The sequence below is a fragment of the Felis catus genome, chromosome A3 (assembly GCF_018350175.1).
Source record: "Felis catus isolate Fca126 chromosome A3, F.catus_Fca126_mat1.0, whole genome shotgun sequence".
Lineage (NCBI taxonomy): Eukaryota > Metazoa > Chordata > Mammalia > Carnivora > Felidae > Felis > Felis catus.
In genome coordinates, this window is record NC_058370.1 from 74,301,742 (window position 1) to 74,317,078 (window position 15,337).

The 15,337-nt window shown below is 37.1% G+C and overlaps 1 protein-coding gene across 3 annotated transcripts in view; it reads right to left on the reverse strand.

Moving 5' to 3' along the window:
• The window catches only part of PNPT1 (polyribonucleotide nucleotidyltransferase 1), a 47,848-nt gene extending 32,591 nt beyond the window's left edge, over positions 1-15,257 (reverse strand). Inside the window, exons 1-8 of one of the 3 annotated variants that reach the window (XM_003984014.6) lie at positions 15,097-15,257; positions 8,131-8,191; positions 7,467-7,541; positions 6,668-6,773; positions 6,095-6,144; positions 5,028-5,091; positions 4,884-4,931; positions 3,635-3,748 (exon numbers count right to left, since the gene is read on the reverse strand). In XM_003984014.6, the coding sequence (XP_003984063.2) occupies positions 3,635-3,748; positions 4,884-4,931; positions 5,028-5,091; positions 6,095-6,144; positions 6,668-6,773; positions 7,467-7,541; positions 8,131-8,191; positions 15,097-15,257 (679 nt within the window). Of the gene's footprint in view, positions 1-3,634; positions 3,749-4,883; positions 4,932-5,027; positions 5,092-6,094; positions 6,145-6,667; positions 6,774-7,466; positions 7,573-8,130; positions 8,192-15,096 lie in introns of all 3 variants that reach the window. The other 2 variants (XM_019827239.2, XM_045054236.1) reach the window with 2 other exon arrangements.
• Between the last annotated feature and the right edge of the window lie 80 nt (positions 15,258-15,337).

Genomic DNA, 15,337 nt, shown 5'->3' on the forward strand with positions numbered 1-15,337 from the left:
ACTCCACACCCGAAAAACAAATAACCCAGTGAAGAAATGGGCAGAAAACATGAATAGACACTTCTCTAAAGAAGACATCCGGATGGCCAACAGGCACATGAAAAGATGCTCAACGTCACTCCTCATCCGGGAAATACAAATCAAAACCACACTCAGATACCACCTCACGCCAGTCAGAGTGGCCAAATGAACAAATCAGGAGACTATAGATGCTGGAGAGGATGTGGAGAAACGGGAACCCTCTTGCACTGTTGGTGGGAATGCAAACTGGTGCAGCCACTCTGGAAAACAGTGTGGAGCTTCCTCAAAAAATTAAAAATGGACCTACCCTATGACCCAGCAGTAACACTGCTAGGGATTTACTCAAGGGATACAGGAGTACTGATGCATAGGGGCACTTGTACCCCAATGTTCATAGCAGCACTCTCAACAATAGCCAAATTATGGAAAGAGCCTAAATGTCCATCAACTGATGAATGGATAAAGAAATTGTGGTTTATATACACAATGGAGTACTACGTGGCAATGAGAAAGAATGAAATATGGCCTTTTGTAGCAATGTGGATGGAACTGGAGAGTGTGATGCTAAGTGAAATAAGCCATACAGAGAAAGACTGATACCATATGTTTTCACTCTTATGTGGATCCTGAGAAACTTAACAGAAACCCATGGGGGAGGGGAAGGAAAAAAAAAAAAGAGGTTAGAGTGGGAGAGAGCCAAAGCATACGAGACTCTTAAAAACTGAGAACAAACTGAGGGTTGATGGGGGGTGGGAGGAAGGGAGGGTGGGTGATGGGTATTGAGGAGGGCACCTTTTGGGATGAGCACTGGGTGTTGTATGGAAACCAATTTGACAATAAATTTCATATACTGAAAAAAAAAATAACATGATAAACAATAGATGGGATATTTCAAGCACAATGTGAGATTTTAGTAAAATAAACATGAGAATGAAGCTCCCTAACAACAACAACAAAAAATTCCTCAAACTTTGTTTTCACTAAACTTCAAAGCAATTCATTTTAAAAAATACTTGAAAAGAAAATTCCTTACAGTTTTGTGTCTATAGACCCGTGCTGTCCAATATGGCAGTTATTAGTTCCATATGAGTATTTGCATTTAAATAAATTAAAATTATATAAAATTTGAAATCCAGTTCCTTAGCCATTCTAGCCACATTTCAAAAGCTCAGTTGCTACATATTCAAATATAAAACATTTACTTCATTGCAGAGTTCTACTGGACAGCACTGCCATAGAGGCTAAAAATTTACACAAAAATAGCTTGTCTAAATGCTTGTCTAAACTGTTAACCATTTTAAGTAGTTGAAGATTTTTGAGATTAGTTGAAAACTATAAATTCTAGATATAAATTTCTTAAAAATTGTTACTGGTATACTTTTTCCTAAATTATATCCTAGCACATGTAGAAAGATCAGTGATATTAAGTGTACCAGTAGAACACAAGCAGAACGTGTAGAATGATGGCTGCTGAAGTCATCTGGCAGCTAAAAGCACAAAGAAATTATTCTTCCCCTATAAGGTCATGCTTTAAAGATTTGGATTACTAAATTTTTAAGTAATGGAATGGCAGTAATTAATTACTTTTCTGTATTTTTGTATCCCAGAAGTTCCATGACTTGGGCCCAATGTTAACTTTAACACATGAAACATGAAGTAAAATGTGTATCTGGTGCATCGTTATCAAAGTAGAGAACTGGCTGAATATCTTCATGGAGACAGTGATGGCAAAAGACATAAAATGGAGGCTGGTAATTTCTGAAACCAGTCCTTTAAGAGGTTGCTTCTGAATCACTCTCAGTCTCCTAGTTACTCAAGATAACCTTCTGATGGTTTCTTCAGTCTCTAGACTGCAAGAGAGCAATCCATCTAGAGAGCAAGAGGTAAGAAGAACAAGTAGAAGGTTGCCTATGAGGTTTCTACAGCATGCCATAGAGGCAATAAAGATCCTTAGTTCATTCCTCCAACATCTACATAAAGTTAGAGGAGTTCAAAGTCCAAAGTAGGTAGAGGTTATATATATGACTATATATATGACCATTTATATGTTATAAATTTTGAAGCAAGTTAATTTCTGTGTCTGAATGGTAACAGCAGGTATGAACGGTATGCCTACTAGGTACTAGATATTATGTTAGGTACTTTACAAATCCTGACTCTAATCTTCACAACAACCCTATAAAAAAATAATTTACTAAGTAATGAACACTACTTGTTCACTTGTAACACTATTCTTAAGCAAAAAAAATTTCAGATTCAGACCAAGTAAACTTTAGACAGTAAACCAACACTTTGCTCAAGGCCCCTTCTGAGATGTTCAAGTATGTAAGAGTCATCTGTTATTCATGGCTTCCCCAAATCTTTGCAATGTTCTCTCTACATTGTAATAGTTCCCTACAGTATGAATCTCACCTTCTGGAGGTAGAATCCAAAACATTTCCTTGCTTCCCCTATAGTCAAGGATGCAGTCATGTGTTACAGTTCTGCCTAGTGTGATGTAGGTGAAAATTGCTATGTTGGGGCTCTAGGAAAGCTCCTTGAAAGGGAAGGTGACTTACTCAGTTGGCATACACCTTATTGTTATTCCCCTCCTTTTTCCTTCCTCTTGCCTACAAATCAGCTAAGTTGGTCAGAGCTCCAGTAGCCAGTTCATAAGCATGAAATAAGGGCCACAGCTTGAGGATAGCAGGGCAGAAAACTGAAAGGAATCCAGATTTCTTAAGATCTCATAGAGCCACTATAACTGCCATGGACCCACTTGTTATTTATTTTACCAACACAATCTCTAATATGTAGATAACATACAACTCCTATTATATGTGTTTTATCTACCATATAGTACCAGATTCCATCTCCATTACTGACCAGTATTCCAAAAGAAGCTGGAAATGAGGTATTTCATATGTTAATTGTACAAAAAAGTAATAAAAGCTCAGTAGTTTACATTTCATCAAAATATTCCCACATCAGAAGATCCCATATCAGAAAGTCCCAGATATCAAATATCACACAGAATACACTGATATGAGACCTTAATTAATTTGTCCAAGGTTACACAGTTAACTGTGTGGCAGCTGTTGGGTTTCAAGCACAGGTTATTTTGACTGTGGAAGCCAATTCTCCTTCAACAGAACTATGCCACTTTTCATTCATACAATTATGACATTTTTGTTACGAGGAGCAAGGGTAACCTATGGTCAGTGCATTTCTTTAGTTTTCTACCTACTAGAAATAGGTCACCTCTTTTTCAGAGGACATTAAACAGGTTTTGAATGATGGATTAGCTAAATTAACATATTTAAACTAATAAAACAATTTATTACCAGATTTAGAAATTCAATTTTTAGACTAGCTTTTTAGTCTAAAAATAATTACCAGAACTTTCGTGGAAAATAAAAATTTTTGTAGATTTCAATTAAACTTGTACAACATTCTATAATTCTAGGTATTGTTTGATATGTAGCAAGAGCACTACCACAATAGGGCAGCAATATAACAGAACAAAAATCTTTATGGCTAACTGACAAAACAAATACACAGAAGTATACAAATGCATTTTTAAGGAGCCAGAATTTATAAGTAAAATCCAGAACAAATGTAGTAAACTACTTACCAATTTGACTTTTAGGTGCTCCAGCAACCACTAGATTTAAAGTACTGGAAGACATTTCTTTCCGTGTTGGATTAACAACACACTCTCCATCAATCATTCCTATTCGGACTGCCCCTAAGATATATCAAAATACAGGCAGTTGTGCAATAAAACTCAGTTTTCAAGACATTATTTCAGTGATAGCTTCAATCCCTATCTTTAATTGTGACTACAATAAAATCCATATTTCTACCATGGTATTTAAGGCCCACAGAACATCTTACCCCACCTTACCTTCTGGCCTCACTGGAGCACTCTGAATTGCTCAAATACACTATTTCTTCCATACCTCTGTGATTATGCTCATGCTCTTTTCTTGGGCTAGACTGTACTTTCTCCAAGGCAAATGCTTACCATCTGATCCTACTAAGGTTCAGCTTTAATGGTGAGTACTCTGAAAAGCCGTCCTTGACAACCTGACTTCACAAGACTAAACCCACCCTTTTCTATCATTTTCTTACCATTTTTACTATATTTTTATAATGCTGTTTATAAATAATTGTTTCCCCTGCTTACATTGAAAGCAAGAATTGTGCCTAGTCTGCCTTTATTCCTTCAGTTTTTACCTTAGTATCTGGCATTTAGGATATTCAAAAATTACTTACTTGATGAGTCTTTTTTATATTGCATGAATACAACTTTTAAGAGTCATTAAGTTCTAAACATGTTGTTTTATCCTGAAAGACTATGTACTCTAACAATTTCCTATTCCCCTGCAAAAAGTCCTTAAACAGAGGAGGCAACTAAGAAGTCAAAGTATCTAGGAACATAAAAGTCTCAAACACTATAACTTATTGCTATCAGAAATAAAACTCAAGGCAAGGATGAAAATATCTCAAAAAGGAATCTTAGATGGTCATCTAACTAAACACCCTATGAGATTTTTTTTTTAATTTTTTTTTTCAACGTTTATTTATTTTTGGGACAGAGAGAGACAGAGCATGAACGGGGGAGGGGCAGAGAGAGAGGGAGACACAGAATCGGAAACAGGCTCCAGGCTCTGAGCCATCAGCCCAGAGCCCGACGCGGGGCTCGAACTCACAGACCGCGAGATCGTGACCTGGCTGAAGTCGGACGCTTAACCGACTACGCCACCCAGGCGCCCCAAAACTCCCTATGAGATTTACAGAGCCAGTAAATCTATGCCCTTGCTATATATAGCATGCTCACTAGTAAAAAACATGTTTCTTATTTTCAAATCCTAACTTACCAATAGGTCCATTCCAAGGAATATCTGATAATGAGAGGGCTACAGAAGCTTAACAAAAACAAAGAAAAAAAATAAGAGCTGAAATAAAATTATTTCATACCTTTAAAAAAAGGTGATAATTTTAATCTCGATTTTTAAACTTACCACCATTAATTGCTAGAACATCAGGTTCATTAACACCATCTACTGCTAACAGATTACAAAGTACCTGGTACAAGGGGAAAAATTTAAAGCACTTAAAAAAAAATTTACTTGATTTAGGAGGATTATCATTTTTGTTAACATCTTGAACTAAAATAAAGGATCACCATGTGGTTAAAATATGGACTTTATAGTCAAACCCTTATTTCTGGCTATCATTTAACTACATGCTTGACTATGGCAAATTACTTAAGCCTCAAAAGGTTCCTTATATTTAAAAGGGAAAGATAATAGCACCTCCCTAAAAGATATTCTGTAAGTTAAAGGTAATATTATTTGTAAAGCATTTACAATACTGGGCATGTTGAAAATATTCAGTAAATGTTAGCTATTTCTATTACATAAAAATACTGTTTTCTATTAACAAGCATATAGAAAACAAATGAGTGAATTACTTTATTATTATACTGCAATAATACGCCTATGTCATATACTGAAGAAAACAACTTAAAAGAGAGAAAACTTCTTGAGGCATCCTTGCAAAGGCATATTTATTTTTGTCAAATAAATAAAAGTTAATTAAAGTAAATTAATGGGTCATTATTCTGAGAGAGAATAATATTCACAAAATATTAAAATATAATAAAGTAGAAGAGGACACAATAAAAATAGGTAATAAAAACTAGTTGTAGTGATTGTCCTAGCCTCTGACACTAATCTGACTTTTAGGCCCCAGCCTGATCTGTCCCCGACCTCCTTAATTGCTATAAACTTTTGCTCTAAACCCTGTTTCCTGCATCAGAGCTTTTGTGCTTCCCCCGCCATCTGCTCAGAATGCTTCCTCCACACTCCTAGGTTGGCTAACTCCTACTCATAATTCGGTATCAATTCAAATTGACATCAGATTAATATTAATTTTTAAAATTATTAGTATGTTTTTTAAAAAAAAATGTAAAATAGCATCACTAAAAATTCTTATTTTGTTCTCTAATATTTAGCCTAAGTAGTATTATAGAGATTCATTACGTAATTTTTGATTAATCTGGAAACAAACGTAAAACAGAATCTACCTGTGTATCATAAAAGTAGCCAGCTGGAAAGAGAGGTCTAATTGAACGATCTGCCAAAAGAAAAAGAAAAGTAAATAGTACTGACAAAAGCTGCTTTATAATTCAACCTTTTCACTCTATTAAACACCAGGCTGGAAAATAATATAGGTAGCTGTTCAGATGTTAAAACAAAAAATCCCCTTGGACTGACTTACTGAGAGGGGTCATGGATAAATGTCAGTGCTTCAATTAATCTATACCATGCCCTAATAACAAAAAACTAGCAGGGCTGGAGCACACAAGTCTAAAATTGGGGAGCAACTTTTCATTTCCGTTCCAAAGGCATCAGTTACATATATAAGCAGAGGAAACAGACTTAAGGACAATAACAGACCAAAAGAAAAGTATACCAAGTACCCAGGATTCAGTAGTGAATAAACAAAATTTTTTCTTTCATGGACCCCACATGAAAGTAAATAACCTCAGGCAGTGTTAACTTAATGGAAGAACATTTAAGGGAACTGTAGAATATAGATAAAAGAAAGGCTAACACAAGCATATCAGAGAGAGTTAATGTCTCTATTAATATCTTACCGATTACTCGACTTGTAAGAATTTCTTTATCAGAAGATCCAATCTCTCTTCTAAGATAGTTTGTGGGAATTCTACCTGCTGCAGCAGCCTTCTGTCTATAGTCAACCTGAAGTAGTAATGAAAAAAAAAACGAAGTTCATTTAACTCCTTTTTATGCCAACTATTTCCCAAGAACCACTATTCAGATACTAATTCTTCTGAGGTTGTTGCTAACAATATGGTCCAGATTAAGAATGGAGAATATTTTATTTACTTTTAGTGTTTTGTATGTCTTTGGGAAGTGAAAGCTGATACAAGTATTTCAGTAAATTGATTTTTAAAAAGCCCTCCACTTAGCAGTGAGAGGACTATGTAGCCTCACTACTTCCCACAGTGGCTTATTCTACTCAAATTAAACATTCCCTTTTTTATATCAACTCTGTTCAATAAAACTGCATTCCCCTTTTCATAATAGAAGGAAGCCATAAACTCCTAAAGAACTCATTACTCTTCACCAAACATACTTGCAGACTCATACTGAAGGGAAACCTATGAAAGCAATGAATTCATTGCTATTCAACATCAAAGTATTAATGCACTTCACTGTTGTCAACCTGGACATTCTGAAGTATGCTTACTACTAATACGAGAATTGGTTATGAAGGAATCAGTCTAAATTCTTTAAATGACTCAGTATCAACTAAGGAAAATCCTTTACTGTGCAAAGTTTACATTGTGCACTCACTAGACACTAGACAAAAATATTGCAAATTCTACATTTGTGCCATATTACTGTTTAAATAAATCAGCAAATACTTACCACCAAAGGCATGAACTGGGAAGGTGAAGGTTTTGTTTTACTGACTGCTGTGACCATCACTGCAGTGTCACCTGACTTAAACATAAACAACAACACTGGCAAATTCCTTAAAAATCAGACATTAACATATAAGTAGTGACTGAATGAACCCTTGCTCCAGTTCAATACAAGAGAACAGTTATCCCAAGACACCATAATGAAAATAATCACAACTAGTCCAATCTTGATCCTTTCTACAAGATCATGATCTGTTTTATAACACTTGCTGAGCTTTGCAAAAGCAATAGAACTAAAACAAGAGGCTTACTGATAGCTTAACCACATCCAATCATATTTTCTACTTCTTATGAAGAAATTTAGGCTATATATAAAGATTTCTCAATTATTACTATTAAAATAAAAAAGTAAAATCACATTCTCTAGAAAAGCATTACAGAATATATTAACAGAATAAAACAGAACCCTAAGTTTGGAACACATCTTAAAGGTCATTTAATATATCCAGCCTTCTGACTCCCTACTTCTCTGGAATGGTTCTGAAACTAGAAATGGTCTGCATTAATTCCCAATACCACAATTCTAAGAAGTTATATGATGCTGTAAAGACAGTACCAGTCTCCATAACCATTTTTAAGATGAAAATTTTAAAATCTGGACTTTTTACCTGTACTACAGCAGAGCCATCTGCAAATCTGGCCAGTTTTCCAGAGGATATTTCTAACTTTCTGTTTAAAAATAAAAATTCAATACAAAAGGACTTAGGTCATCAGTACAAATTCCAGCTTAGTATAAAATACTCTAAAATATCTAACAGAAGAACCAAGCCACACAGGCTCCCACCCAGCAAAAAACAAACAAAAAAGGGATAGAGTTCACAATTATTATCAAAAGTACTAGGGGAATTTAAGAGCTGCTTAAGGAAAAATATAGAAACCAAGGCACAGAAATAATCTGAATGAAAGATAAAGTATTTTGGGGGTGCAGAAGCTAACTGCATTCCTAAATGTTAATTCCCGTTTACAACCTTAGTCTGTCAACCTTAGTTTACAACCTTTGTCTTGTTGATAAAAGTAGACTCTTAACTCACACACTGAATCATTTCCCTACTTACAGTCCTTTAAAATATTCTCCAATGCTTTCAGGACAAAATATAATTTTTAAATATTGCCTACAAAGACCTTCATGTTCGATAATGGTGCCAAGACAAGTCAATAGGGGAGAAGAAGAGCCATTTCAACCAATGGTACTGGGACAACTGGATATCTATATGCAAACAAGTTAATAACTGGACCCCTTCCTTTCTTCATGCTATAAATAAAAATTAACTCAAAACAGAGTATAGACCTAAATGTAAAAATTAAAACCATAAAATTCTTAGGAATACACATAGGAGTAAATCTTCAAACTTGGGTTAGCCAACATCTTCTTATATATAACACCAAAATCACAAGTGACAAAAGACAAAAACAGACAAATAGAACTTTATCAAAATTAAAAACTTTCATGTTTCAAAGGATATCAAGAAAGTGAAAGAAAATCCACAGAATAAAAAAATGTATTTGCAAAGCATGTAACTGGTAAGGGACTTATATCTAGAATATGTAAAGAATTCTTACAACTCAATAGAAAGACCAACAACATTAATTTTTAAATTGGAAAAGGATTTGAAGTCTATCCAAAGAAAATCTACTAATAGCCAGTAAATACATGAAAATATGCTCAACATCGTAAACCGCCAGAGAAATGCAAGTCAAAACCACGATGAGATAATGACTTCACGTGTACAAGGATGGTTATAATAAAACAGATCCATAAAAAGTGTTGGTGAGGATATGGAGAAACTATAACCCTCATACAGTATTAATGGAAATGCAAAATGGTACATCTCCTTTGGGAAATAATCTGGCAATTCCTCAAGAGATTAAACACAGAAGTGCCATATGACCCAGCAATTCTACTCCAAGGTATATAACCAAGAGAAAACTTGGGTGGTGCCTAGGTGGCTCAGTCCTCTAAGCATCTGACTTCAGCTCAGGTCATGGTCTCACGGTTTGTGAGTTTGAGTCCCACATCATGCTATCTGCTGTCAGTGTGAGGCCTGCTTCAGATCCTCTGTCCCCCATCTCTTCTCCTCTCCCACTTATGCACGTGCTTTCTCGCTCTCAAAATAAATAAACTTAAAAAAAAAAAAAAAAAGAAAAGAGGAGCACCTGGGTGGCTCAGTCAGTTGAGCATCTAACTTCAGCTCAGGTTACGGTTTCATTGTTTGTGAGTTTGAGCTCCACGTTGGGCTTTGTACTGACAGCTCAGAGCCTGGAGCCTGCTTCAGATTCTGTCTGTCTGTCTGTCTCTCTGCCCCTCCCCACTCGTGCTCTGTCTCTCAAAAAAATAAAGAACATTAAAAAAAAACATAAAGAACAAAAAAATAATAAAAAGAAATGAAAACCTGTATGTCCATTCAAAAATTTGCAAATGAACGTTCATAGCCACAGCATTTTTCATAATGGCCTCAAAAAGGAAACAATCAAAATATGTCAATGAATGAACAAAATGTGGTCTAATACATACAATGGAATATTATTCAGCCATTAAAAAAATGAAGTACTGATACATGTTACAACATGGATATGCCTTGGAAACATAGTAAGTGAAAGAAGGCAGTCACAAAAGACCACTCATCATATTCTATTTATATGAAATGCTCAGAATAGGCAAACCCATAGAGACAGAAAGTCTGTAGATTAGTGGTTGCCTAGGGCTATGGAGTTTGGGGAGAAATGGAAAGTTACTGCTAATGGGTCTGAGGTTTCTTTTGGGGGCGATGAAAATGTTCTAAAATTGTGGTGATGGCTGCAAAACTGTGAATACACTAAAAACCACCGAATTGTACATTCTAAATGGGTAAATTGTATGGCATGTAAATTATATCCTAATAAAGCTGTCTCTATATATAATAAACAGTCAGTATTATTAGCATTATTTCCCAGCTTCTGGTGAGCACAAAAAGAGGTTAATGAAGGCTTGAAACAGATCAGCAAAACTTATCAAAGAAACTAAAATTCATCAGAGTATTGTGAAGCCTAACCAACTCAGTGACTCCTGAAGATACGGAGGAAAATGTTCTGTCCCATGAAAGCAGCTTCCAAAACTTTCTATCAAGTCCCAGTGCTGAACACACACACACACACACACACACACACACACACACACACACACACACAATGCCCTGCCTCTGTACTTTATATACAAACAGGATAAAGAGATCACTCAATATTTCTACTCATTAAACACTTCTGTCAGAAGTCTGAGTTCATGAAAAGCACATTTACCTATTCAGATAGTCTCATTTTGTTAAATTTGAAAATCAAAAAAAGCATGTACACTTGTGTTATCAGTCTTGAAAAACTATGAGGATTTTTTTTTAATCACAAGAAATATTTGAGACATTCAACACAGATGTTGCAATGACAGCCTATAATAAAATGGGTTTACCTTGAGAGATGGAATAATGAGATGCAGAGATAAGAATGAAGCTGGAATAGAAGGTGGAGGGAATGAGATACTTAGAGCCAGTAACACTGGAGCCTTAAGCAGAGCCCCACCAACCTATAGCTGAAATCAGTATTAAGGTATTATGTGTAAAATGTAAATTTAGGATCTTGAAATTTTGTTTAATCTGGAATAAGAATACGTTACCACTGTTTCTCAAGATTTATCAGGAATTGGCATTCCATCCAATAATGCAAATTCTGAGTATCTGAGTATCTGAGTGATCCCTGTGAAAGGGAGAGTATCTCTAAATAAATTGAAGTGGGCCCAAGACAGAAGAGCTGTGAAAGCTACAGTTCTATTCCATTCATAGGGCTCTTGCCCCACAGTTTTTGAGATTGCCCACAGTGACATATTCTTTTGAGTATCTTCAGCGATGGTTAAGTCTTTATTCTTAAAGGGGATATAATTTGTATAGGGGACAAAGAGAAGGCAGTAGAGAACAAATGTTAAAACATGGGTTCTCTCTGAATAATGGTAAGCATCACTGGAATAAAATAAATACTTCAGTCTGTGGATAACCTGTATCACTTCATATTAGGTTTTGCTGGTGAAAACCAGTCACATAGCCTCACCTGTGTAGGGACTAGCAGTGTATCAAAGAGAGCACACATACAAAGAAAGCTTGAGGCAAGGAGTAGAGGACCCACTCCTCTCCTATCAGCAGGCAGAGAAGCAGAGAGAAGGCAACACTGTTAAGCTTCCAAAGCTAACCTGTTTACAATGGGAGCTGAGTGAGAAAAACAAACAGGTCTGCAGTGTCCCTAGATCTTAGATGTGCACGCTTGGATTTATGTATTTATTCAAACATCCCATCTTCCTGCCGTCTTTGTTTCCTCTCTTGAGTCTACCCAGTGTCTCCATTAGCGGTCCTAGCCCACACACCAGACAGTCCTGTAGTCCTGCCTTGATGATTTCCCTAATTTGAACTCTTTTTCTTCTAGGTGTGTGCAATTTATTACACAAAGAACCACCGGTTACTTTTCATTATATCTCATGATCTCAGCTGATGTTACCTAACCTTGTAATTTTTTTCCTATTCATGCAGTTTTGGTTCTGTTTTTAGTGCAAACTGGTTATTACTTTTATACTTCATAGTTGGTTTTACCTTTTAACAACTTACTCTCCAATATTTTATGTGTAAAATATCTCCAGATGCATACAAGATTGGTAACACAAGTGGCCTTTGGGAACTGGAATTAGGCAGCTGTGGAACCATATGGGAAGGAGATTGCTGAACTTCTTAAAATGCTGAATCATGTGAATGTTTACCTAATTAAAAAAAACACTTGAAAAAAATAAATAAAAAGGAGTAGGATGAGCAAAGAGATTCTGTTGGCGGGGAGAAGAGTGGGTAAAGGTAGCTGAGGAAGAGAAAGGGAAGAGCAGAGCCAGCTGCTACAGGGAGTAGAACTTCAGGGAGAGAGATGCTTAAAGAACATTTTTAGGGGTGCCTGGGTGGCTTAGTTGGCTAAGCGTCCAGCTTCAGCTCAGGTCATGATCTCAAAGTTCGTGGGTTCGAGCCCCTTGTCGGGCTCTGTGCTGACCGCTCGGAGCCTGGAACCTCCATCGGATTCTGTGTCTCCCTTCCTCTTTGTCCCTCCCCTGCTCATGCTCTCTCTGTCTCTCAAAAATAAACATTAAAAAAATTTTTTTAGAAACATCTGCAGAATGATGTGGAATGTAACCACCTTGCTCCAACTTCCACAGAGAAAAATTGAGTAATACAAAACTAAAAAAACAAACATCTTTATGATTTGGATTCTGCCTATGTCATTTGACCTTTGATGCTAAACTCCCATTTTACCTTTTGCTTCATCCACATTGAGTTATTTGTAGTTACTCAAATACACTCTCTCACTTCCCTGTAATTGCACTTACCTCTTTCTCCTTGCTAGTTCCTCCTCCTCCTCACCCCTCAAGATTCACCTTCAATGGAAAGCTTTAGAATGGAATATGCCTTTGCTCTCCTTTGGCACCCCATCCATACCTCGACCACAGTGATTTTCCCAGCACCAAACCTGTGTTTATCTTACTCCCTCATCAGATTCTGTATCTACAGTGCCCTGTACACAGTAGATTCTCAATAAAAGCTTGTTGGAATGTGGGGCACCTGGGTAGCTCACTCAGGTAGGTATCCAACTCTTGATTTCGGCTTAGGTCATCATCTCATGGTTCCTGAGCTCAAGCCCTGCGTTGGACTCTGTGCACACAGTGCAGATCCTGCTTGGGATTTTCTCTCTCCCCCTCCCCAACTCATGTGCATGCACTTTCTGTCTCAAAGTAAACATTAAAAAAAGAAAAAAAATGTTGAAATGAAAATTAAACAGTTGCCTCAAAGGTTACTCTGAGTATTAAGTACAGCATTTGAAAAACACCACAACAGTATATAATCTATAGTGTATTGTAAATAATACACAAGATAACAAATATAAAGTGAATGGTACATAGTCAAATTTAATAAATGCTGCAAAAAAACAAACAAAAAACAAGACAAAGATGAAGGAACTAATTTACCCAGCGGGTATGTTATTTATGAATCTAGTTGTTACAACACATGACACAGTTTAAAAGAACTTTCAGGCTGACTAATAAATGAAATATTTAAAGTAGATTGTTTATGGAAAATTTGAAAGGCAGGGACTAATACTGTTGCTTTTGTGTCCGTTAAAGGAGTCTGTATAGCACACAGTAGCTGTCTGTTGAATGAAATGCTTTGAGGCATTTCTTTTTATTTATTTGAGAAAAAGAGAGAGCACGTGCATGCAAGTGGGGAAGATGGGCAGAGAGAGAGAGAGAGAGAGAGGGAGAGAGACACGGTGAGAGAATCTCAGGGAGACTCCACACCCAGCGCAGGGCTCAATCCCATAACCCTGAGATCATGACCTGAGCGGAAATCAAGAGTCTAATGTTCAAACAACTGAGCCCACTCAGGTGCCTCCGCTAAGGCATTTCTTCAAAGAATGTTAAGTCCTTGAATAATGGAAGAGATATCCTCTCCCTCAAAAAATCAGAATCAAAGAATGTCAGAAGTGGAAAGGGTGCTTAGAGATCATCTAGTTTAGGGATCAACAAACTATATAGCCTGTTTCTGTACAGCCTTTCAGCTAATTTTTTTTTTTTTTTTTTTTTTTTACATTTTTAAAGGGTTTGTAAACAGGAATATGTGACAGTATGCAGTCCTCAAAGCCTAAAGTATTTACCATCTGGCCCCTTACAGAAAAAGTTTGACCCTTGACCTAGACCAGTCTCATTTTGCCACAAAAAACTTAACTTGTTCAGGATTCGGTAAGTTAGGAAACAAGACCTGTAATCCAAAACAGATTTTTCAACTTTTTGCACGAATGAGGGTCAAAGAATTTTAAAGTATATGTAAAAAAGATAGATATATAAAGTAAGTAGCAATTTAATTTATTCCAAAAAGGATCCATTTTGTTATTTTAGACGTGAATTGTGACAAACGGACCCCTAGTAGAAGCATGGGCTTGGAGAGAAACATAAAATCCACCTAGTCTCAAAGTACTGGCTTTATTGACTCTGAGTTACTAACCCTTTCTGAGCCTCTGTTTTAACTATGAAATGGGGGTAACAGCACGTTTACCACAGGTTTAAAAAGAGTGTATCACAAAACTAGCGTTCAATAAACTGACGTTTTCCTTCCCTTCCTAACCAGGGTCATACTGGCCACGCATTTAAACAATAAACTGGATTGGATGACGTAGGCATCCATTATCAACTCATTATCCCGAGGTGGAATGTTACCCACTTAGGAGTCCAGGAATCCAAGCAAATAAAGGAGATGAAAGCCAAGTACACAGACTCAGCTGGAGAAAGGAAACCGGAACAGGGTAAAAGGGAGGACCGAGAGGCAAAGGACACGAGGCTGAGACAGCGCGGCAAAGGGGAGGGTACCAGGAGACAGACTCCAAACCCGGAAAGGGAAATCCAGCATTTTACGTTTGGGGTAAAGAGGGGTAAACGAGACTTGTGTTGCAGGATTTCTAGCCTGGGAGATGAATATACATGCGATAGCTAGACAGGATGCCTTGTGAAAGGACAGAGAACGTACACCGTTACTCACCTGCTGCCTAAGTCCACGGCCACGGCTCTGAACCCCGCGCCACCCCACAGTGCTCGCACTTGCAACTGGGTGAGCGCCCGGTCCCGCCCAGGCAGGCGGAAGGTACCATCGCCGAGCGGCCGAAGCCGCAGGCACGAGCAGCAACGCCTGCAAGCCGCCATGACACCCGGCACGCGATCACCCCGGGCTGCACCCTGATTGGCTCACTCTGCAGACGGTGGGGCGGAGCCTTATGCAGTTT